Genomic DNA, 25038 nt, shown 5'->3' with positions numbered 1-25038 from the left:
TAGTTTAAGAAAATGACAATTATACTAAGACAGAACTAGTTAAAATGCAATAATTTAAGATTTATGAGAATTTTGATATATTTTAAGAGTTTAAATGATAAATTTTTAAATTAATAAAAATACATAGATAATTTGATATTATTATTAAATATTTCAATTAAAGAAAATAACCGTTATTTCAAGGAGATTGACATTTACAATTTTCCTATGAAAATTGTAACATAATATTTGTGGGCTTTCCATTTTCAATCAAATCGAATAAAGAGAAAGAGAATGGTGGGTCAGTCAAGTTTAGTTTTGCCTTTAGTTTGTGAGTGTGTTCCTAATTTTCGGTCAAATCGCACTAGAATGAGAGTGATCATTAGTGAGAGAAATTGACCAAGAGAGAAGAAGGACGGGTGTATTAATGTGCGCATAATTTTATTATTTAAAAAATGCCCGTAACCTTATTCATAACTCTAAACCATCTCAAGTAAATAAGTAGAGTAGTGTGGAGTAGAAGTTTATTTCCCACAAAAGAAGCTTCATATCAGATGAATAATTCTGATACTTCTGAATACGACAATTCAAATACAATTTTCCATCCAGTACAGTATCAACAGCACAATTTACTTGAAATTAACCAAAGACAGACACTTTGGAAATGACCCACAATCAAGTTTTCAATATAAGCAAGCAATCAAATAAATCATGGTATGTTTCTTATCATTTCTGATCTGAAGAGTACAACAGCCTTACCTCACCTAAAAATGTTTCAGGAACACACTGCCTTCTCCAATAATTCTTGTAATTCTCCGCTCTTATAAGCCTCTGTAGAGGAAATACAATTCCTTAGAAAACAATTGACACATTAATAGAAGAAGCCAACTAAAATCATGTAGATAGGTATACGCTGCTGATGATGTGCAAAAAAGAATCCTGTATAAAGTTAAAGCTAATTAAACAAAACATCAAGTGCTCAAAAGAGTGAAGCCAATAACTACAAGGGAAGATGAGGACCTGACAAAAGTCTAGGTAGAAAACTATTTCTGATAAAATAAACAATAAGCACCTTCAATATGTCTCAAACTTCCGCATATCTAAGATCCAGGGTCATTACAGATTCATAAGCACCTCAAGGGCCATAGTAATTAACATGTCATAACATCACAATCATAGGAAATCTCCACAAATGGTGTCGTAACATTCTTGACCAAAAAAACCTCCTCTGTAAATGTCGGTTAACTATCCTAAAAGCAGTATAATTATTTATTCCTTGAATTACAAATAAAATGTCAAATAATTTCGCTGCAAAAACATACCATGTTAACTCCACATAACTTAATAGCTGACAAGAAGACATTTATCCTAGCATTGTGCATATAACAAAAAAAATTTCATTTTCAGTTCAACAATTTTGAGGCATTAGAAGATGTCCATATCTTAGTCATTAATTGAAATGAAAAATCTTGAAAGGGAAAAAAAAAAAAAAGAAGATGACAGAAATCAAAAAAGGTAGTAAATGATGTTAAAAGATTTTCAAGTCAAGAGACCAACAAATTTTCAAGCAAAATAAGGCCAAACTCAAGTGGAGTCCCTGTTCTATCTCATGGTTCCCTACTCAAGCAAGTCCCATTACCATCCGGTACACTCTGGAAAGTTGAAGTGAAATTCCAAGAGGGTTTTAGCCACTAAATACATCTTTAAGGATATCTTGTCATATTCTCTACACTTTCCATGTGAACTGATGAACACACATACATGTTACTATACATCAAAAGAAATTAGAAAGCCTGATGGAGTTGTATATCATCAAAACAAAATTCTACTCATCATTTTGAAACTCTTCTATTTCTCTAACAAAAGGATCTGTTTTACATAACTAAAAACTATTTGTGGTACCAAAAAGCAGTAAAGGTTTTCCATTATCAGTTGAATAGGTTAATATCCAATCTCTTGCCTTCAGTAACCATGTCTCGTAGTCATTCACTAGCTACCATATAAAACCATAAAGATTATACGAAATTTATCAATATGGTGATAGTGATTGTTTTACAATATGTCAACAACAAAATTGCTGCAGGTAACTTACCAACAGTAATGTCACAGCCACCATAAAACTCTCCTTCAATGTAAAGTTGTGGAAAGGTTGGCCAGCTAGAATACTCCTTCAACCCTTGGCGTAACATCTCATTTTCTAGTATGTTTATGGTTTCAAATGGAACATTCAAGGATTTCAATATCTGTACCACCGTGTGTGAGAAACCACATTGTGGAAAATCCTTAGTTCCCTTCATAAATAGAACCACTTTGTGTGAAGTAACAACTTTGTCCAATGTAGACTTGAGCTCAGGAGTTAATGCTGCGAGCACAACACAATGAGCATCGAACAAACACACATCATAATAATTTCGATTTATGAATTATAACAATGAAGAAAAGACAGCCGATGTGAAAATTAAGTTAATGTGGATAAATCCACTTTCAAAGTTGAGAATTGAAGCCAAATAATCGAGATGTCGTTCACCTTTTGTACACATGGCACGCTAATGTTGTGTTGTTATAGAAAAATTCATATTATTTGATACATATCCATAATTTTGTGTTGTTAAAAAAAAAAAAATTATTTGAAAATGCCATGTTAAATAAATAATTTTCCATCATGTTGAAAGATTTTACTCATATGACATCTGAACAAAGCAAATTTTCTAAGCATCTCCATAAATCATCCTACGCACATTACAAAAGCCAGAATCAGAAGATAATGAAGTCATGACAGAGGCAAGGAGTATCAACTCAGAGCTAGAAATAGTGGTGATGGCAATGATGATAAACCTAATCCATGGTGCCATTCCATATTGCAGCTATTATTGCTCACATACCATTTCTTTAAGCGACTAGAGCTATGGGTTTCATGTATGGTAATTCCCATCTGACTTGTGTTCTTAGTTTTGCAGTTTTGTTTTAAAAACTAAATAAGGTGGATGACTAGATCTTAAGCTTGTCGAGTACTAATTAATATTAGAAATCATGAGCAGGTTTCCAGTTTCATTATTATTTTCTTTCGTTTTTTATTTCTGTTGGTGGATCCTTGGGTCTTCAATTTTTTTAAAATGGGAATATATGGCGATTATTGAAGAAAAACTTATTAAATTATACTAATCTGCTATAGAATTTCTTTGAATCTTCAATTTCGATCAAACAGGAATATTTTCTTTGATTCTTATTTTCATTCCTAGAGTACATGAAATTGAATAATATATTCTTTTTATCCCCTTCTGACAAAATGAAAAAATTGGAGTGTCAAATGAAATCTTTTTCTTTTAATGAGTCTACAACCCTTATTTTTATTTTTCAGACCCTATTTTGAAAGTGCACAACTTTCCAGTTACATAAACAATTGGTGTAGGCATATTATACTGATCATCATTAAAATCTAGAAAAATACTGGCAAGTATGGTACACTAAGGTTTCTTTTATAATTCAACAAATTAAGCTGGAGCTTAAAGAAACAAATAAAAGAGGATAAAAGTGGAAGTGTACCGGAGGCGAAGCAGCGAAAGGAAGCAGTCCTTTTAGATTTGAGCCCCAATGAGGGGAGACTAGTGGGACAACTCGTCAAGTTGCGCAGAGAAGAGGAGGACCGCGACGAGTAATTCACAAACGAAGAAGGGGAGCATGAGGCTTTGCTCAGGAGAGATTTGCAGGGGAAGAGGGGAACTGATGGAGGAGGTACGGAAGTTATCGACGATTGGAAAGCCATCACACACACCTGTCTAGACTTTTCCTTGGGCTTCTTCGCAACCAACTTGTAATCACAATAGTCATTATAAAGCCATATACGGTGAAAAATACGTTGAAATATCGGTTTTGGCTCTTTGCCGTCTGCGGTCTATGTATAAACATTACATCTCTCCTCTACTTCTAACACAAAAATTCTTCACACACACATATATATAAAATAAAACTTTGCATTGGATGATTTCGATGGCCAAAAGACTTCTTCCCACGCAAAGTTTTATCTATTTTTTAGCTTTTATTTGATAAATTTTAAAAATTTAAATATTTATTCCTAAATAAATAAAATTAACAAAATTTATTAATTCTAAAAATAAAATTTTATTAACTTTAATAAATTATGAATGAATATTTAGATTTTTCAAATTTTATTGTTAAAATTCCCTTAAAGCAGCAGCTAACAGTTCCATGCATTGATGATGGCAAATTGGCAATCTAAGTGTATTGTGTTGTGTTGCTTAAATTATAGTTGGATTCATAATAAATTTGTTTAAACTTGAAATGAGTTTTATTTGAACAAATCTGAAACGAGTTTTTATATATGAATTTGAACTTAAACTTGAGTTATAATATATTAGAAAATACGAATATGGGTTCAAACCCAAATATAAGCACAACTCGCCTTCTTTAAGTTTATGTTTAACTTAAAACGACATCGCTACTTCTTTAAGTTTATCATGAACCCCAAAATATCATCTTCACATGTTATCATCTTCACATCTCCTATTCTACTGTTGCCATTACTCTGTTGCTTGTCTTTGACCCTTCAATGTCGTTGGCTACATTTCTCCCACTCTCTTGTTGCGGCTCCGCTCTTCTTGCTTTTGTATTCGACTCTTTGGCGTCATTGGCTACTTTTTCCCGTTCTCTCATCGTGACTCTGCCTCCTCTTGTTTCTACCTCCTATTCTTCGGCGTTATTGTGACTTATTTGCTTCTATCTTCAACTCTTGGTTTCAGTTAAAAGACTTTAACTCTTTGACATTTCTCCTACCTGTTGAACACGTTCATTTAGAGCAGAGCCGAACATGTTCATCTCCAACTCTCCGACTGCACTATCCCAAGTATGTCTAAGTCGATCCTGAAGTTCGTGATGCCGAACGAGCTGATCACGAGTGACCATTTTGTTAGACTCACTGAACCGGAGTTGAAGCTTGGGCTCTCAATCTATAAAAACAAGCCAAAATTGAGTTGAACCATATTTAGGTTTGGTTCAGGTTGAATCTAGCCTTACTTACAATTTGCTTATGATGTATGGTTTTCACAACTTATGTTATTTGGTCTTGTTCCAGGATAACAAATTGGATGTTGTTATCATCATTTTCTCCCAAAAATAACTAGCAGTTGTATGTCTCATCGATAGCAATTTCAGGTGATATCAGGCCAAAGGGCTATTTCTCACCTAAGATATATTGATTTCTCAAAGTTTTCTCCGTTAACTTTGAAAATCTCATTTATTCATCATGACTAGTTAAAATCAACAGAACCCTAACCCCAGAAAAATTTATCTCATTCCCCCCCCCCCCCCCCCCTCAAAATTTAAAAACTAACACTTTCTTTCTCAAGCCAAGTTTGAAAAAACCATATTTACCCTCTAAGGTTTAGTTTCAAAATCCAGTCATCTTCTTCGACGCCATCGTTGACTATCTCTTTCTCTCGACAATTTCCCTTCCTTCGACGATCTGCCTCAACTTTATCTCAACCCTTCCGACGTCCAGAGACATTGTCTGAGAAGATGAGTCGTCTAATCTTCATTTGGAAAGACGATTCCTCGTTCTAGGCGATGTCTTTGGACGTCGAAATGGTTGGGATGAAGTTGAGGCAAGTCATCGAAGGAAGAGAAACTGTAGGAAGGGAGAGACGGCTGACGATGACACTGAAAAAGGTGACCGGATTTTGAAACTAAACCCTAGGGGGGAAATGTGATTTTTTCAAACTTGGTTTAGGAAAGAAAAGTTAATTTTTTAAAATTTAGGAGAAAAATGAAATCATATTTAAGTTTATTTTTAATATTAAATATAAAATGACAATTTTATTTTTAAAATTAACAGATTTAAACGATTATGGGTAGATAAATGAAAATTTCAAAGTTAACCGGGGCAACTTTGGAAAATCAGTGTATCTTAGGTGGGAAATAGTCCTTTGGCCTTGATATCATTGTTAAACGTTATATTGTCTTTTGTAATATTCACATGTGCATAGTGATGTTATTTAAATTTTTGTGTTGAATTATAAATTGGATGGATATATGAGTTTTATGGAAAAATGGCAATGTATCATAGATTGTATAAAAATATTGTTGTACACTCTTAATGATTGGTGTACATCTATTCATACATGCCCAATGGACAAATAAGAAAATACGTCACGTTAGATAAATTTAATTGAATGAATAAACACTTACAAAAGGTTTCCAACATGTCTTGCATCTCACTCACATTTTAATAACACGATTTTATTAAACAGAGAAGACTAGAGGTGTCAATGGGCCGGATCGGGCTGGCTCAGGCTCGGCCCATTAGGCTAACGGGTCGGGCTGGACAGGGCCTAAAATCCAAACAGTGATGGGCTTTCGGGCCGGCCCGATCCATTAATATATGAAGGCCCAAGGCCCGACCCATATATAAATGGGCCGGGCCAGGCCAGACTTTGAATATTTTTTAAAAAATTATTTAAAATTTTTAAACAAATTATTTTTCAAATTATAATACATAAATAAATATATATTATAATAATATTCAAATGGATTGAATTCATTTGATACTTGATATATTTGTAATATTTTGTAATGATAAAATTAAAATAAAAATAAAATTATAAACACAAAGAATTATTATTTATGAATTTAGATATCTTCTGAAAGATAATTAATGAGAGAAAATGAGATTGAAAATATAATAAAATAATTGAGATTAGAGATTTGTAAATGAAAGTGAAAATGAACAAAAATTAAATAGGTTTATATAAAAAAATAAATTAATTAAAAAATTAAAAAAAAAATAAAGGTCAAGGCTTCTACTACAAGGCAGAAGCCTTGTTTGGCTACTGCCTTGCGGCAGAAGACAAAAACACAAGGCAATGGTAGCAGACAGAAATTTTGTTAGCTAAAAAAAAAAAAAAAAATCTAAACAGTATCGGGTTAGGCCGGGCTAGTACACGGGCTTAATATTAAAGTCTGAGGCCTGGCCTAGTACGCCCATGGGCTTAGCCCGACATGCTACAATACCGGAGTGGGTTTTCTCGTGTCGTGTTTTTTTTTTTCATGCTTCGTGCCGTGTCTCTATTCAACCCGGCCCAATTGACGTGTTTATAGAAGACAGAACCGATACATCTTATGAGTTATTCAATGTTTTGTATATTTAAACCTACAAATTAAAATTTGATGTTCTTAGTCAAAATAACACATCCAATAAGGATCAGTTTAAAACAAATATAGGAACATGAAATGCTTACCTGGAATCCGAAAAGAAATTCTGGGATGTATAATGCAATGTTGGAGGACCTCTACATAAAGTGGTCGTGGTACAAAAAATACAGTACGAAGAATTTGACGACGTCCTCGTCAATGTCCCCTTATGGACCTACCTCCACCAACCCCATGATTTACCGAATTTGCATCCAAGAAAATACATCTCCCTTGGAGGATATGCACATAACATTGTACGTTAATGAGATCACTAAACCTCAGCCTCATCGCCATGGTGAAATGTTGAAACAATCATCCACTTCGTCCAACCTAAACACAAAACTTTGAATTGGGTCCCCATGGTTGCTTTAGATTTCATCAATTATGAAAGTTTGATAGAAGTCAAAGTAGATCAAAACATTATTTATATATTAGAGCAAATATTCTACTTGTTATATTTTCATAACAATTGGGGGACTGACTGATTTCGTAAACATTTTTTTCAAAAGGCAGTTTTAATTAATTATCCTGTAAATGATTATTGCTTCTTTGAAAAAGGCACAAAATATACAAAAGTCCTTTTCGTACAAAATAATTGAATGGACAAAGATTTATTCTCACCCAAGACACGGGAAACCCAGAGTCTTATTTTCTAATTTTTAAAAATTTAGATTCTTATTTATAATACAATTTTTATTAAAAATCTTAAATGGGATTAAAAATAAAACTTTTATTTAATAAAAAATTTAAAAAATAAAACTTTTATCATATTTTCTTAGCTTAAATTGAAAATTTCACAATTTTCTTCATAAATTTTTTTTCAAAGTTTGACAAGTGACAATTTTTTTCATTTTTCTCCAATAATGATCTATTATCTCTTACCGTCGATCGTCTTTCCTCCCCTTTATCTCTCCCTTTCTTCTTCGACCATGAATCGATAAAAATCATCTAAAAATTCAGATAATTTTCGTCTAAATGTGTTATCATTCAGACAAAGAATCACTCACTGATATTTTGTTTAGACGATGAAAGAGTTATCCAAATGATGCTTCATTTGGCAACAATGTCTTTGTTGTTTAGATGATGTCGTGGCTTAGCGAGAGATGATTGGATTTTTCTTTATGGATTAGGATTGAAAGCATTGTCATTTACAACCAGAGTAAAAAGAAAGAAAACCTTAAATTTGAGGATGCTATTTTTTTAAGTTTAAAAATTTTAAATAAGGGTAAAATTTTTAATTTTTAAAATTTAGAAAAGAAAATAATAAATTTTATATTTTAAAATTATTTTATTAAATAATAATTTTATTTTTACCTTTAATTAAAATTTTTATCAAATTTTTTTAATTTCCAAAACTCAGGGAGAGTCACTTAAAGTTTCTTTAAACCTCGGTGGGAACAAGTCTTTTGGCCTAATTAAAATTCGCAAAGAATTGATGCAGTCGCAGACCCTAGGCTAGCAGAATTGTTAGGTCTACAAGGCACACTAGTGGGTAGTGACTAGTCCGTGTCGCGGTTTGCTTAGGATTTCGAAATAATAATAATAATAATTAAAAAAAAGCAAAATAATAAAAATCCAATTACAAATGCCCATCCAATCCATGATCCATCAATTAGCAATTAACAGGAGCTTGTTTGCGGCGATAGTAGCCGTCCGATGAAGGAGGCATGTTATTGGTGAGAAATCAAACGCAAGGCTCATAATTATAATAGCCGTACAGGCGTCGTTGGATGGAGATGGACTTGCAAATCAAGGTAGCGCAAGCCGTTCATGTCCTCAATCACGATATAGAATCATGCAACCGCGTCGCTGCCAATCAATGGCTTGTGCAGTTCCAGCAAACCGACGCTGCTTGGGAGGTCGCCACCTCCATCCTCACCTCCGATCGTCACTCCTTCCTTGCAGATTTCGAAGTCGAGTTTTTCGCAGCTCAGATTCTTAAGCGAAAGGTTTTTCTAGGGTTATAGCCTTTGGATTCTATAATTAATTACTGCTTACTTTATATATATGCACGCCCATGTGAAACGAAAATAAAATAGATCTACAATACCGTTTTACACTCGAGTGTACTTGCTCAGAGTGAACGCTTCTGTTATCATTTTTTGGAACTATTTTTAATTTCTAAAAAATAGCACCACTTAGTGTTATTTTGATTTTACTGTTGTATTGCTTCTAATTTTGCTACTGTATCAATTGACCAAGAAATAAAATGAAAATTGTTTTACTTATTAGGTTTGTGTGAGTTGCTACGTTCATGTTTTTATTTGGCATTTCATATAGATTTTTCTCTCTTTGGATATAATGGTATTTCATTATGCGCTTTTTCGCATTGCAGATTCAGAATGAAGGAGTTTATTTGCAGTCAGCTGTGAAAGATGCTTTGCTAAACGCTCTTCTTGTGGCCGCTAAAAGATATAGTTCGGGTCCTCCTCAGGTGCTCTAGTTTTTCCTTTAGTCGGATGTATCTGTACTGCATTAAATGATCCAAAATGACTTTGTTATTGTTTTATCTCAATGACAGCTTTTGACACAAATCTGTCTTGCACTTTCTGCCCTTATCCTTCGTGCGGTTGAGGATGGAAAACCTGTTGAAAAGCTATTTTACAGTCTCTGGAATCTACAGAGTGAGGATGATGACAATGTTGCTGTTCTTGAGATGCTTACTGTTCTCCCCGAAGAGCTTATTGACACCCAAGCTTCTGATTGTAATATAAGTTCGGCCCACAGAAGTCAGTATGGTCAAGAGGTTTACAATTTTTCATTTCGTTTTGCCACAACCATTTTACTATTTGTTACTCATTGTATTTTTCTCTCTTTTATTGTGTTGGCTTTTTATTTGTTTGTGTACTTTGTATGATTTGCCTACACTCTCTTCTTATATTACGTCGTTGTCTATTTAAACAGCTTCTCTCCCACACACCTATGGTTCTTGAGTTCCTATTGCAACAATCTGAGAAAAGTTTTGATGGCGGTGTTCAATTGCATGAAAGGAAAAGAAAAATTTTGCGTTGCTTATTAAGTTGGGTAAGATGGTTGTTGAAACTTGTTTCAATAGTTCACCCTCCGCTTTCAACCATATATTGATATTGCAACATTTTTGCCTTAAATATGATGCTCAATCAAAGTTTTGTATCATACTGTAGTAGTGTCAACATGAACAATGATGTAACTTCTTTGCTAAATGTTCATGTTCAACATTTTAGGTTCGAGCTGGGTGCTTCTCAGAGATTCCCCAAGGCGCACTGTCAACACATCCACTTCTTAATTATGTATTCAACTCTTTGCAGGTATATTTTTTTTTTTTCAAATTTTTCTTAGTCAACATAATATTTATCTCAAGAGATTAGTATAATTTGTTCACATACTTTGCCATCATTGTTTATAGGTTCCATTATCATTTGATCTGGCCATTGAAGTTTTTGTAGAACTTGTGAGTCGACATGAGGTATGCTTGCACACTATGTTAATAAATAATGTACCATTAGCTACTATTCATTCACTTAAAGCATTGCCAAGCTTCCCATTAATTCCTGCGGTGATACCATAGATAGCATCATTATAATTTTTTTAGAATTCTTTCAATTTAGACAATGCCCCAAGCAACATATTTTTATGGAGAGAAATTTTGCTGTATGTTTTAGATGGTAGTAGATGTGTATTTTGTCTATATGGATTTAGGGCATGTATACTAGTCAATGTTAGTGTCCTTTTTATCAAGTTTCTCATAGGGATTATTAAGCGGTGAAACAACAACAATTATTTAATGAGTCAAGATTTTGTACCTCATTAAATGTATTTGTGTGTATTTATATTCATGTATAACATTTGAAGCCAAACTGAGGCTCTAAGTTGGATGGTTGTGCTGACAACGGGATTTTTGCTAGTGATGAGAAAAGTGAGCTATATGATAAAACCAGTTTCGTAATATAATTTTTTTTTTGATAGGAATAAATAAAAATTCTTAGCCTTTTTATAAGTTATAATTGAGCTAATTTAGTGGTCAATTTTTCCTGACAAACTAGGGCCCTTAAAGTATACATGTTGTTTTGTTGTGATTTTATTTAGTGAACAAACTTCAATATCATATGATTTTGTCCATGTTAATTTGTGATTGCTTTTATAGGGGGTACCTCAAGTTTTGTTATGTAGAGTACATTTTCTTAGGGAAGCGCTTCTTTTACCAGCTCTGACTGACAGAAATGAGAAAGTTATTGGTGGTCTAGCATGTTTGATGTCAGAGATTGGACAAGCTGTAAGTATTTAGTAGGAACTCTTGTTCGCTTGTCATTATTTAGTAATTTGGGTATTGATGGAATTGTATCAAGGGCAACTTTATTTTCATTTTAACGTTACATTAATAGTAAATTATAGATGTTTATCATTTGGGCTGTTATGATGATGGCATGATATCTCTTGAACTCTTTATCTTATTTACTTTCTTAAATTTTTATTATACACTAGGCACCATCTCTAATCGTAGAAGCAAGTTCTGAGGCACTTGTGTTCGCAGATGCCTTGTTAAGGTGATATTCTAGTTTCTTATCTTCTTAATTACCTATAGGTTTTGTTTTGATGTTATATTCGTTATTGTTTGTTGGTGGGTCCTATTTGGAAGTTTTCTTGGTTGGGCAAATAATTAGAAGCATCTTTATGCGAGGCCTATCTTATATGCTCCTATATGGAGCCCTAAATGTTTTAAATAGTGCTATCAGTACTTAGTTTGAAGCTAGTGCATTTGTTGATTAATTTAAGCCAATTGAATTTATTAGACCTTATGATATACATATATTTGTTATTAATTCCTTGTAATGTGTAATGAATATATTTTAAATTTGTGATTGGGCTAGCTGTGTATGTGGGAGTCCTTTACTAAGTGATTGTTGGCTCTGTGTCTTCTTTGTGATGTAGTTAATTTAGGTTGTATTTTCTCTGTGGAAAATAAACAAATGAGCAATTAAGATCAATTAGAATAAGGGAAAGACCTAAAATAAAGAAATGATCAAGTAGGATCAATTAGGAATAATTAGAATCAATTGTGATTTTTTTGTATCTATGATGTTTCCTTCTTTATGGAAAATGGGTATGTATATAAACAACCCTAATCAAAGGGGAAAAAAAGATAAGGAGAATACAATTCCTTCTTCCATTTCTTCATTTCGACATTCTCTTCTGATGCATTTTGGTTGGAAATTTGTGTCATGCTATGTTAATGCGGTTGTTGCATGGCAGCTGTGTAGCATATCCAAGTGAAGACTGGGAGATTGCAGACTCAACTTTGCAATTTTGGTAACTGTTTATTCTTGTGCTTGGTGTTTGGATTTCTTGTGAATCATTTTTTCGTTCTGATCTGGTGAGAAAAATTGGCTGCCTTATATGTTTTCCAGTTAATTGAAGCATCTTTTAGTTGTTTGGGGTTTATTTGCAACTTATCCATTTGTCATAGAGGTTAGATCCATGTACCATCTCTTAAATTTATTACTTGAAGGGCTTATTTTTTAACTTACAAGGATGTTTGTGAATTTACAAACATTTCAATTATATGTCTGACTTCTATGGGATATCCTTTGAGTTAGACTTGAGGTAATTGCAATCTCTATAATGGGTTGTTAATTGTACTGGTTTGTTGGGTTTATGAGACATGTTGAAACAGAGGTTGTATCTTTTAATGAACTTTTTTTGGTCAATGGATTTCTCCTACATATGATAAATATATTAGATGAGATAATATATTCAGTGTTAAAAGTGCGGGGCGGGGCTTTTCTGGAATTTGTGTGTATAAGATTTGGTGAAAAGGACAGAATTAGTTAAATGAGGCAAGTTGAGCATAAAAAGAGATTGTGAAGTGCTAAGGTTCATCCGTGAGATTCGCTAAAGCAAAACAGAAACTTTCCAAGTTAATAACCTGGTGGTTAAACTTAGATAAAAGAAGAAAAAAAGAAATTTAATAATATTGTTATTGGAAATACTTGGAGATGAAATTAATAATGAGGTTCGTGAAAATATTTTATAATGTATTTAATTGTGATATTTTGCTAATATTTGGAAATTTAATATTAATCTTTCTCATTCTTAGGAGGTCAAATAATATGTAAACATCTGCTAATATGTCGGCAATCCCATATATTGTGGTGGGTGCATAAGCCACAAAATTTAGGTTTTGACTAATTGCAGTTTGTCTGTCTTGTATTGGTTTAGTGCCTCTATAGAACAGATGCTGAAAGTGGGTTATCTATACATTATGTGATCTAGAATGAGCATTCTTTGTAAAATAAAAGTTGGTATGATGATGTAGAATTTATATAAAAGTGAGCACAAAAGAGAGCTCACCTGTTTTCTTTTTCATTGAACTTTGTGATACTTAACTCCATCAAGATTGATGACATTGGATGTGCCTCATGAACTTTTCTATTTCCAGGTCTAGTCTTGCAAGCTATATACTTGGCCTTGATGTGAACACTGCAAAAAATAAGAAACATGTGGAAGAGATGTTCTTTTCTGTCTTTTCAGCATTACTTGATGCTCTTTTATTGCGTGCACAGGTTTGTTCAAATGAACTTGTTTTTGGTTTCTTTAAAATAAAAGTTTAATTGTAATAAGTTTTTTCTTGTCGATTCTAATTGATGTGACTTTTTTTGTTGGCTTATGTATTGTATTAGTATTATCTATTGTGGATGAAAAAAAAATGGATATCTGTTTTCCATGCTTACAGAGGCTTAAATATATTTGTTATTGCCTGGAATTACTTTGATTTTTGAACTGGAAAGAGAATTTAAACTCATATTTGACAGGTGGACGATTCTACATTTAATGATGATGGTATGCCTGACCTGCCAGATGGTCTTGTTCAATTTCGGATGAACCTTGTTGAGCTTTTGGTGGATATATGTCAACTTTTACGTTCTGCTACATTTATACAAAAGGTTCTTGTCTTATTTATCTTAGTGTAAAATTTCCTTGTTTAAGTTTGAAGGTTTAATGTACACTTTTTTGAAAGGTGGATTGCTATTTCACCTTTATGTAATCCTCTTTTGAATGCTTTAATAAATTTTGTTTTTGTTTTCTTACTTAAAAAAAAATGATCACCATAAACTAGTGAAATTTAAACTAAAATTCCAATTGTGAGCATATTTAACGGAAGATGTACAATGTTTTAGTTGTTAGTTTTAGCTGCAATCTTTCACCATCCATTGCCTCTGAAGCAAAAGATGTTAGAGTATGAGAACTCAAAAGAATCGTTGTGACCTTAGATAGCAGGTTTAGTACACCTTTATGTGAATTTACAAAATTTTTTAAAACTAAATCTCATCAAGATAGGTCATTGCATTCAATATTCTGTGCTCACATTATTGGTTTGCAGTTGTGTCTTGCAAAAATATCATGTTCATTATATATTTCCTTTTTCATTCTAGATTTTCTTTGGTGGTTGGGCATCTGCAAATCTACCCATACCCTGGAAGGAGGTGGAAACCAAATTGTTTGCTCTTAATGTGGTAAGTACATATTTATGCATATTCTACTACCTTTTTTGAGATAGCTTTAATTGCACAAGGTCACTGCATAATGATAAAAGATATTCTTGTTATTTGACATAACCTTATTATGGCAATAACATACAAGCTTCACAATTCAGGTCTCAGAAATAATCTTACAGGAGGGCCAAGCCTTTGACTTCTCAGTGATTATGCAATTGGTGACAATGTTGTCGACTAGGCCTTCTAATGAGCTTAAGGGATTTATGCATATCGTATGTAAACTTTGCCTAGTCATTTATTTGTCTATATTTTTCATTCCATAGCTGAATGGAATTTTTACACCTTATGTCTAAGGGACCATTGTCCTTTGGTTAATTTATCTAACATGATAACCACCATTCTAGGTTTACAGATCACTTGCCGATGTAATTGGTTCCTTCTCCAAGTGGATATCTTCTTTGCAAACTAATGCTAGGCCCTTACTGTAAGAACACTCTTCTCCTATTTTGTGCGATGGTGTATATCTAAATGGAACATATGGAAGAATCTGTACCAAATTTACATTGCACTTTACACTCTTCCTATATATCAAATATATGGATCATTTTTGACATCTTTGTTTTTCATTATTTTTGCTCTGTAGACACCCTATATCTTAATTGGATTCATTTTGTATTTTGGGTCTAGCACTTCATTTCTTTTTTGTGCTAATTTGTTACTTTCAGATTATTTCTCGCTGCAGGGATATCAGAGTCTCTGTCCTCAAATGCTTGTGCCTCTGCTCTGCGTAAAATTTGCGAAGATGCTTCTGCTGTAATTGATGAACCCTCAAACTTGGAAATTTTAATGTGGATAGGAGAGGTACTGGATATTACCCTGGTGCGCCGATTTTCTTTTATTTGTAAAAGTCATTCTTTTGTGATTTGATATTGGTAAATTTGGTGTTATCAGTTGATCATAAATTCCTGTAGATTGAAACTGCCTTGAATTTGGAAATTTTTTCTGTTTCTACATCATAACTAACATCTGAATACTTTATGCAATCTGTCCAACTCGATAGATTTAGTGGTGTTTAATTTACCCATTTTGACTGAAATGCAGAGCATTATATTGTTCAAATTGATGTAGGACAGAGTTTACACTTTTTGGTTTGGTAATATTAATTACTGTGACGTGGCTGCCATAGCATGGCTGGATGAAATTTTTCATGTTTGGAAAGCAATCCCAAGAAAGATCAGCAGACACCTTTCATAATAAAGGCATGGTTACTTGGAGTATCTAACTTTGCCTATTGCAAAGGCTACAGGGCACCTAGCTGAGTGCTTGGAAGTAAAAGTTTCATGTGCTGCAAGCATAATTTACGTGGCTATTTTAAATTGACTATGTCATGTTAACAATGTAGGGTCTTTTAGTTCTTAGAGTTACCAGGTCTCAGATTCTTTATGGTTATGGTTTTTTGGTATCAGTACTTTTCTTATAACCTGACTTGGGAAGAATGTCTGTTTTCACAGGCTTTAGAGAAGAGGCGTTTACCTTTGGAGGACGAGGAAGAAATTGTTAGTGCAATCAGTCTAATCGTGGGCTCTGTTTCTAATAGAGAGTTAAAAAACAATTTGCTGGCTAGATTGCTTTCTTCTAGCTATGAAGCTATTGGAAAACTTGTACGTATTGGCTTCTTTCATGCAGCGTTGCCTCTTTCTCAGTCTTATGGTTTCAGCTTTCTTTGTTTATACTATTTGATTCTTCTTCTTTGCCATCCTGGTTGTCGTGTTTTCTGAACTAGTTTAGGCAAATGTTTTCTTCATTGTGTTATTGGTAAATACAATTATTAGCTTTCAAACCTTGTTGTCTATGAAGCAAGACTTATTTTGTGGCAAATGATGTGAGTGGCACTGCTATTAAGGAATGAATCTATAAATTGTTGCATTTCAGCAAAGATTTCATGTTAGCTCTTTCAGTCTGTAGGCATGAAGAGATCTGTAAAACTCTGATTAGCATGTCATGTTGTAAGCAGTTGTTCCTTTAAAGTAGACATAGAGATGATGCTATGAGGCTACATATTTTGTTCTGTTTTTTTTTTTTTAATATTCCACTTTGAATCCTGGAGACTGAAATGAATAAGTTATCATATATTATCTTGAACTGCAACTAAAACCTTAATAATTCTGTCAGATTGATGGAGACAACCACCAGTCTCTCATACAGAATCCAGCTACTTATACACAAATTTTGAGCTCAGCAACAAGAGGGCTTTACAGGTATGATATTGGTTATCGAGTTGGCTGTCATATATCTATGTTTCCAATTGAAATTCTGAGCGAGGATTTGAATTATCCATTGCATTGATGTTCTAGACTTACTACTCAAGCTTTAGTGTTTGATTAATTAATTTCCAGGATGGGAACTGTATTCAGTCATCTTACGGTGCCTTCACCAACTGATTCTGCTGCTGACAATCCTATTTATTCTCTGCTGAGAGTTTTCTGGCCCATGTTAGAGAAACTTTTTAGGTCTGCACACATGGAGAATGGTAATTTGTCTACCGCAGCTTGCCGGGCCCTTTCGTTGGCTATTCATTCTTCAGGTATTAGGTTGTGCTTTTCTTGTTTTCTTTCATGCCTATTTTGTGATAGGTAACGAAGTCTTTTGACCACTTAGTTAATATACAAACCTAAAGTTGCTTCATCTGCAGGCCAGCACTTTTTATCACTACTGCCCCAAGTACTGGATTGCCTATCAACAAATTTTTTGTCATTCCAGAGTCATGAATGCTATATCCGGACTGGTAAAAGTTTAGTTTTATAGTATCCAAGTTCATCTTTTGGCATCTAGACAGCCTGGTCTGATTTATTTTTTAATAGTTGTGTGATTTGATTTCTGATAGCACTAATTGCATGTTAGCCTTCTGAAGAGAGAATGTTCATGAGATTCCAAGTTGACAACTGAATAGTTTGTATATATTGGTTCAGTGTGCAAAAATTTTTAACTCATTTCTGAGAACCTACAAGATGTCTCTAGTTTTTCTTTACAGCTTGCTCTCTATTATGTATTTTTCTGTTTTCTTCACTGCTATTTCCTTGTTTTCTAAATAATAGAAAAGCTTTTGTACCTCTTTCTATACTGTTTCTTTTCTGATGAGGTGGTTGTATCATTTATCATTTGTATTTAAATTGGACTGCAAGTGATGGGAAATTCCTAGCGATTTCTACTCTGTGCTAAACCCAGCTGTTGTGAAGTCATCACATACCTATTAATACTACCACTTGATTTACTGGGTGCATGATTATGTCATCACATCCTTCCAAGCAGTGAGAAAATGAAAAAAAAAAGTTGCATATAACGGTTTTTACCCAAGTTACTGGTATAACGTGCAACTTGTAATAATCGTCATAAGTTGAAAAAGAGAACATCAGTGTTGGTGTGTATCAATAGGCATGCCAACAATTTTTAATGAAATTAATGAACTCGAGATCATTGATAAACATCCCATTATGTCAAGAAATATTTATAGTCAATGGTTCTGTATTTTTGTTTTCTGTTCCTAACATTCTATTTTTGGGCAAAATTTTCAGCGACTGTTGTCATTGAAGAATTTGGTCATAAGGAGGAGTATGGACCTTTGTTTGTCACCACTTTTGAAAGATTTACTCAAGCAGCATCAGTAATTTCTCTTAATTCTTCATATATATGTGACCAAGAGCCTGATCTAGCAGAAGCTTACACAAATTTTGCATCCACGTTTGTTCGTAGCTCTCATAAGGTTTAGTACACCATTCAATAAAATTATTGATCATGTTTTTGTTATCTTTATTTTATCCCTTTTTTGCAGTCTAGATGAAATAATTTCAGAAATATGTATTTAGTAAGCAATTTATTAAGACTCAACTGCTTCAGGGGAATATTTCTGAATGTCTTGTGTGGAATGTGGTATACCTCAGGAAGTATTAACTGCATCCGGTGCCCTTCTTGAGGTTTCCTTCCAGAAGGCAGCTATATGCTGCACAGCTATGCATCGTGGAGCTGCACTAACAGCAATGTCATATTTGTCTTGTAAGTATAGTGCATTCCCTACTGATCACAAGATCTGAATTTTGAGAAGGGATACTGTAAATTGCTTCTATACTATGGTTTTCTTTGGAATTGCACTTCTTCCAAGGGGAATAAATAAACTTATTCTTTCTTCTCCAATGATCTGTGACTTTCACTTCATAATCTTTGAGGCCAGGCGACAAATCTGTTGTCCCACGGTGCCCTTTGTATTTTCATATGAACAAGTTAAAAAAATACCTTTTTTCTGGCTGGTGATCTCTGGAAAAACAAAATGCTTTTTGTTGGAAGCGTCTAGTAATACTGGACGACATAAAATTTCCAGGGATAACATCTACTTTATGTTAATGTTAGTGAAGTTGGCGCTTCTGTCAATCTTTTCTCAGTGTTTTTATTTTGTCTTTTGTTATCCATGGGTAACTTCATTATTTCTAAAGGTTATTGGCTGCAATATTTGTTGCTTCTTGAAGGTTTCTTAGAGGAAGGCCTGGCCTCTTTGTTGGGATCCATGACTAATATTCCTGAAGGGTCATTTAGTGCCATGGCAATTCAGCTCATATCTCATAATGGTGAGGGGCTTGTATCAAATGTGGTTTATGCATTACTTGGTGTCTCAGCAATGTCACGGGTAAATACATAATCTTTTAAATCTCAAATAAGGTGTGTGTTGTAGCAGTTCTATGGCATTTAATTTAAATTGCTTAGATACATGAGGGATCTTATAGTAATATCTTCAATTGACCTTTAAATTAAGTTTTTTTGGCATTGAAATTAAATATTGTAAGAGTAATATTATGTATACAAATAATGACATGTCACTATATGATTGGATAGTTTTAAATATAAAGTAACACTTAATCACATGGGGACATGTCATTGTTTATACATATAGTTTTATTGATATTGTAAATGTGCACAAGTTTCTTAAATCAATTTAAAACATCAATAAAACTAAGCGTATACACGTTCAATACACAAAATGGGTATATAGATTATGTGTCATTATACGATTGAGTGATTTTAAATTAAAAATAAAAAATACCCAATCATATGATTACACATCATCTGTACTCATTTTATATATTCAAAGTGTGTACACGTAATATTGCTCTTGTAACATTGCATGTTCAGATTATAACTGAACAATTGGGCATTTAAATTATAATTGAAAAGTATTTGGGGTAGGGATTGCAGTTTCAGTTTTTTGTTATCTTTGAGAAAAAAGATTCTCCTTTGAAACATGAAGACCAGTGCTTCTGTAAAAACTTAAGACCCATTGTTATCTTGTAAGCAAAGATTCACAATATATTCAAGCCAGTAATTTATTTTTGCTTCCATTCTTACTAGGTTCACAAGTGTGCAACAATCCTGCAACAATTGGCTGCAATTTGCACTTTAAGTGAAAGATCAACCTGGAAGGCTATTCTTGGTTGGGAATCTTTGCATGGATGGCTACATTCAGCGGTCTCTCTCTTTTCTCTCTCCCCCTTTTTCATCTGTTTGTGGTATCCATGCATGTGTATGTGTCCGATATATTTGTTAGGTTTGGATGGACCATTTATCATATGATCAAAATCTAACTCCAATAGAGTATTCTATCATGTGCATTTGTATTTTATATTTTAACTTCAACATAGATTATTTACATACTGGATTTGCTACAGGTGCATGTTCTTCCAGCTGAATATCTGAAACAAGGTGAAGCTGAAACTCTGGTGCCAGTTTGGTTAAAAGCCCTCTCTGGTGCAGCCTCAGATTATCTCGAGAGCAGGAGCTGCAATGGAGGAAAGGGAAGTTATGGGTACATGCAAGGGAAAGGGGGACGAGTTCTCAAGCGATTGGTTAGAGAATTTGCAGATGGTCACCGCAATGCCCTAAATTTAACTTGATGGAAGCCGACAATCAATCGGGCACTTTTCATCTATATTGTAAATTGATGGCTCTTTGTCAACCCTTGTTCAATCTTTGGGACGTGCTATTTGAGCAATGTCCCCGTACAAAACTGTACAGTGTAATGTCTCAATTTTGTTAGACCTGAACAATTCAGGTTAGGATATTTATTTTTCTAGTTCAAATATATCAGCCTCGAAGGGTGGGATGGGCTGGCCAGTGTGATATATATGATTCCATCTCAGCTTGCACATTGTTGTGAGGTTAATAGAATTTAAACAATTTGGGAAAAGAAAATTTTTAAAGGAAAAATTAAAAAACCCTTGTATACTTTTCAATTCTACACTTAAAAAAGAGTTTAAAAGATTAAATTGCCCTAGATTGCTTTTATTCTCTTAAATCAATATATTCGAATCAAGCTGCCTGTTTTTTTTTTTTTTTCCTATTTTGTAAACTCAAAAGCACTTGAAATGCACGGAATAGATATTAAACAATGAAAAGTGTGATAATGATTGTAAAAATTGACATTGGAAATATTTTTTATATATAATTCGAATATATAAATATAAATATAAATATAATAATGTGATTGAGTATTATATTATTTTAAATATAAAATTATTTATATATTTAAATTATTTATTAAAAATATAAATTAAAGTATAGTTTTATTGTAATTTTCATACAAGGTTTTTTTGTTTAATTTTAAATATCCCTAATTTTTAAAATATATTCCAATTTTATAAGTTATTAAAAAGGAAAATAGGGTAATTTAATTCGGCAAAAGACTCAGTGAAGAAACAGACAAGAATAGAGGACACTGTCTGAGCCGGAAAGGAGGCGAGTGTTGTCTGGTGGTGGGTGGGCCCAAATAAAACAATAATATTGTCAATAAGGAAACCCTAGCAGTCAAGATCCTCTTCTCCTTTTGAAGGACTGAGAAAGCCAACAGTTGCCGTCCGCTACTGGTATGCTTTACGATCTCTAAATTTCTAACTATCGTCTTCTCTTTTTACTCTTAAATGTACTCTCTACTTATATTAATCTTTTCCTTGGGCATATCATTCTTTAAGTTTTTCCAGGGTTTCAATTTTTCTACTTTGACCACATACACTTTCCGTTTCTTATGGATTGTGAAGTGGATATCCACTATGTATTGATCTTCCCTTGGAAAGTTACTTGTTTAGTATGTGCTATTGAACATAAGATGTAGTACTTTGCTTTGCTTGAAACTCAGGATTTGTTGAGAGTTTAGTCGTATTTTTGTTTGGGTGAATATAATTAGGTGGAATTAATGATAACTTATATTGGAATGCATTTTTTTCATTTTTTCTATGTTTTCTTATTCTTAAACTAACTTGAAATGATGAGGTGAAGGTTATCCCCTGAGTGAGATTCGGAGGGTAAATTTGAAGCTTTGAAAGACAATAATTGCATTATTTTGGCAGTTCAAGTGTTATATAAGGATCATTACCCATTGCAATCTTGAAAGTTGATTTGTGAAGTGTTCAGGAAGAAGGGTTTTTAAGTTGAATTGTCTTTTATGAAAGGCATTTTAGCGGTCCTGAACATCCTGTTCTTTATATTATTCTGGAGAGTTTGGTGGGCTTTATGCAATGGTTTGGGGATCTTGAGGGTCAATGATATGTATGGGCTAGGTTTCTTGTGCACCTTATTGGTGCTTCTAGTGCTTGTATCCATTACACATTTCATCTTACTGGAATAATCTGAAAGAAGCTCCTGATTTGGTTTATGGAATGTTTTTAATATGTGTATTATGCTTTAGGGTCCATTGGTAAAGGTTTCAGGTTTTTCATTACACTTCATTATAGATGGAATTAAGATCTGATTTTTTTTCTTTTCATTTTTCTCTTTTCTATTTCTCTGCTTGGAAATGAAATTCTAAATTTTGTTGAATAGAGTACTTGTGAAATGTACTAATTTATGTTGCTTGTGTCTGTCAGCATCCACAATGGCAGATAGTCAAGATACAGATAAAAACATTGAGATATGGAAAATTAAAAAATTAATCAAGGCTTTGGAATCTGCCAGGGGCAATGGTACCAGTATGATATCCCTTATAATGCCTCCGCGGGATCAAATTTCTAGGGTCACAAAGATGCTTGGTGATGAGTTTGGAACTGCTTCAAACATTAAGAGTCGGGTCAACCGTCAATCTGTTTTGGCTGCGATTACTTCTGCTCAGCAGAGGTTGAAGCTTTATAACAAGGTTCCCCCAAATGGACTAGTGCTTTATACTGGAACAGTAGTTACTGAAGATGGCAAGGAAAAGAAAGTTACAATTGATTTTGAGCCATTCAAGCCTATAAATGCCTCATTATACCTCTGTGATAACAAGTTCCACACTGAAGCGTTGAATGAACTCTTAGAATCTGATGATAAATTTGGTTTTATTGTCATGGATGGGAATGGCACCCTGTTTGGCACATTGAGTGGAAACACAAGAGAGGTGCTCCATAAATTCACTGTTGATCTACCTAAGAAGCATGGAAGAGGAGGACAGTCAGCTCTCCGTTTTGCACGTCTTAGGATGGAGAAACGTCACAATTATGTGAGGAAGACTGCAGAGTTGGCTACTCAGTTCTTTATCAATCCAGCTACCAGTCAGCCCAATGTCGCTGGGCTAATTCTTGCTGGTTCAGCTGATTTCAAGACTGAGCTGAGCCAGTCAGATATGTTTGATCCTCGATTGCAAGCCAAGATATTGAACGTTGTTGATGTTTCATATGGTGGGGAAAATGGTTTTAATCAAGCTATTGAGTTGTCAGCTGAAATCCTATCTAATGTAAAGTTCATACAGGAAAAACGTTTGATTGGGAAGTACTTTGAGGAGATCAGCCAGGACACTGGAAAGTATGTCTTTGGTGTGGATGACACATTGAAAGCTCTGGAAATGGGTGCTGTAGAAATCTTGATTGTGTGGGAAAATCTGGATATCAACCGGTATGTACTGAAAAACTGTGCTACTGGTGAGATTATTGTAAAGCACTTGAACAAGGATCAAGAAGCTGATCAGAGCAACTTCCGAGACCCTGCCACATCTGCAGAGTTAGAGGTTCAGGAAAAAATGTCTCTGCTGGAGTGGTTCGCCAATGAGTACAAAAAATTTGGTTGCACACTTGAATTTGTCACCAACAAATCTCAGGAGGGATCACAATTTTGCAGAGGTTTCGGTGGAATTGGAGGTATACTTCGCTACCAGCTTGACATAAGATCATTTGATGAATTATCTGATGATGGAGAAGTTTACGAGGATTCTGATTAGAGAAACAAATGCTTACTGCTGATGCAGGATGATTTGTGGAAATGTGTGATGAGTTTTTGTTGTTATTGCCATGTGAGAGTCCAAGACATAATTTCAGATGTTTACTGTTCTGACAATTTGCTTATTTAAACCATACGTGAATTGGATATGTGATTGTTTTCGGTCTGCATCTTTGTTTATTTGATTATGTCTCTTTAATCAGATAGATAGGTTAAGGGAAGACAAAAAAATAGTGATGATAACTGTCTTTCCCTTCACTTGGCAATATATGAAATTTTTTACGGTCTTGAAATAATATGTTGATTATCTTTTAAGTGTGATGTCGAGTATGTGTTATTTTTGTCCTTCTAACATTTTTTTGGGCACCTGAGAATTGGGTCTTTTTTTTGTTAAAATACTTGAAGGCTTTTGTTTGGTTGCCGTCATTATGAGTGCTATTTTTTGTTGGTGAGCAATGTTATGTGCATCGGGTTTTAAGTATCTGATTGTGTTATGTTATTATATAATTGTTTGTTATTTTATCTTTAATTCAAAATTATTTAATCATTTAATGATACATCATTTGAATAATAAAAATTGTTTCAGTTTGTTTTCGGCACGCGACATAAGAATTAAGGTTGTTGTGACTCATATGGGATTGTGTTTTTTCTTTTGGGTAACCAACAAATTCTGTTTCGATTGATTGAACGAGTAAGTATAGTGATTAAAACTTATAATTACTATATCAAGTAAGTTAGAGTTTCACAAATGTGATAGAGATTCATATTTAAATTTTTTTTTTGAAAATTTTAATACTCAGTTTTGCTAACCTTTGACGTTCCGCATATAGGATTGTTTGGAGTCAATTATTAGTGACCAAAAAACACAAAAAAATTTGTATGTCCAACTTCAGAATTCCACTCACAATGCCAGATCTACCTCATGTTATCTGGAGTGTGATGTTTGTTTATTTTCTTATAATTTGACTTGGAATATTCTCATTAGTTCTGTTACGTTTCATTATTTTCTCTCTCTCTAATATATATGTATGTTTTGAACTTCATAATTTTAGTTTTACACTATGATTAATTATATTAATAAATATATCAGCAGTTGGAAACAGCTAGTACAAAATGGTTGTTGAAGACGAGAAAGAGAGAAATATGAGGAGCTCTGGATTCG

At 33.6% G+C, this 25038-nt stretch overlaps 3 protein-coding genes across 8 annotated transcripts; 2 read left to right on the top strand and 1 right to left on the bottom strand.

Moving 5' to 3' along the window:
• Positions 1-486: 486 nt before the first annotated feature.
• Positions 487-3867, bottom strand: LOC123195438 (monothiol glutaredoxin-S7, chloroplastic). Its single transcript, XM_044609123.1, has 3 exons — positions 3523-3867; positions 2072-2341; positions 487-810 (listed from the first exon to the last, which is right to left on the bottom strand). Exons 1-3 carry the CDS (start codon positions 3740-3742, stop codon positions 755-757), a joined length of 546 nt encoding a protein of 181 aa, XP_044465058.1. The 5' UTR covers positions 3743-3867; the 3' UTR covers positions 487-754.
• Positions 3868-8736: 4869 nt separating this feature from the next.
• Positions 8737-20835, top strand: LOC123196343 (transportin MOS14). Of its 6 annotated transcripts, none has more exons than XM_044610335.1 (24): positions 8756-9131; positions 9518-9616; positions 9704-9928; positions 10087-10206; positions 10386-10469; positions 10568-10627; positions 11306-11434; positions 11644-11705; positions 12412-12468; positions 13598-13721; positions 13971-14102; positions 14592-14672; positions 14813-14926; positions 15059-15138; positions 15380-15533; positions 16166-16315; positions 16827-16912; positions 17051-17238; positions 17332-17439; positions 18227-18414; positions 18593-18704; positions 19172-19329; positions 20049-20165; positions 20366-20835. In XM_044610335.1, exons 1-24 carry the CDS (start codon positions 8913-8915, stop codon positions 20588-20590), a joined length of 3072 nt encoding a protein of 1023 aa, XP_044466270.1. In that variant the 5' UTR covers positions 8756-8912; the 3' UTR covers positions 20591-20835. The 6 variants fall into 6 exon arrangements, 5 of the variants coding, with proteins under 5 accessions (XP_044466270.1, XP_044466272.1, XP_044466271.1 ...); XM_044610337.1 differs by having other exon boundaries at positions 8757-9131; positions 15380-15515; XM_044610336.1 differs by having other exon boundaries at positions 8758-9131; positions 17347-17439.
• A 566-nt stretch (positions 20836-21401) lies between these two features.
• LOC123196689 (eukaryotic peptide chain release factor subunit 1-3) lies at positions 21402-24046 on the top strand. The gene is made up of 2 exons (XM_044610766.1): positions 21402-21559; positions 22556-24046. Exon 2 carries the CDS (start codon positions 22564-22566, stop codon positions 23875-23877), a length of 1314 nt encoding a protein of 437 aa, XP_044466701.1. The 5' UTR covers positions 21402-21559; positions 22556-22563; the 3' UTR covers positions 23878-24046.
• Positions 24047-25038: the final 992 nt, after the last annotated feature.

Source organism: Mangifera indica, chromosome 14, assembly GCF_011075055.1.
Source record: "Mangifera indica cultivar Alphonso chromosome 14, CATAS_Mindica_2.1, whole genome shotgun sequence".
Lineage (NCBI taxonomy): Eukaryota > Viridiplantae > Streptophyta > Magnoliopsida > Sapindales > Anacardiaceae > Mangifera > Mangifera indica.
This window is presented reverse-complemented; position numbering and strand designations above follow the sequence as displayed.

What these genes read in the sequence shown, in the direction of transcription:
- LOC123195438 (XM_044609123.1), bottom strand. Translation starts at nt 3,742, where the DNA reads ATGGCTTTCCAATCGTCGATAACTTCCGTACCTCCTCCATCAGTTCCC. An exon ending in CTTTCGCTGCTTCGCCTCCG is followed by an intron (nt 2,342 to 3,522) that starts GTACACTTCCAC and finishes TTGTGCTCGCAG; the next exon opens with CATTAACTCCTGAGCTCAAG. An exon ending in TGGCTGTGACATTACTGTTG is followed by an intron (nt 811 to 2,071) that starts GTAAGTTACCTG and finishes TTTCCTCTACAG; the next exon opens with AGGCTTATAAGAGCGGAGAA.
- LOC123196689 (XM_044610766.1), top strand. Translation starts at nt 22,564, where the DNA reads ATGGCAGATAGTCAAGATACAGATAAAAACATTGAGATATGGAAAATT.
- LOC123196343 (XM_044610335.1), top strand. Translation starts at nt 8,913, where the DNA reads ATGGAGATGGACTTGCAAATCAAGGTAGCGCAAGCCGTTCATGTCCTC. An exon ending in GAAGTCAGTATGGTCAAGAG is followed by an intron (nt 9,929 to 10,086) that starts GTTTACAATTTT and finishes CTATTTAAACAG; the next exon opens with CTTCTCTCCCACACACCTAT. An exon ending in ATGTATTCAACTCTTTGCAG is followed by an intron (nt 10,470 to 10,567) that starts GTATATTTTTTT and finishes CATTGTTTATAG; the next exon opens with GTTCCATTATCATTTGATCT.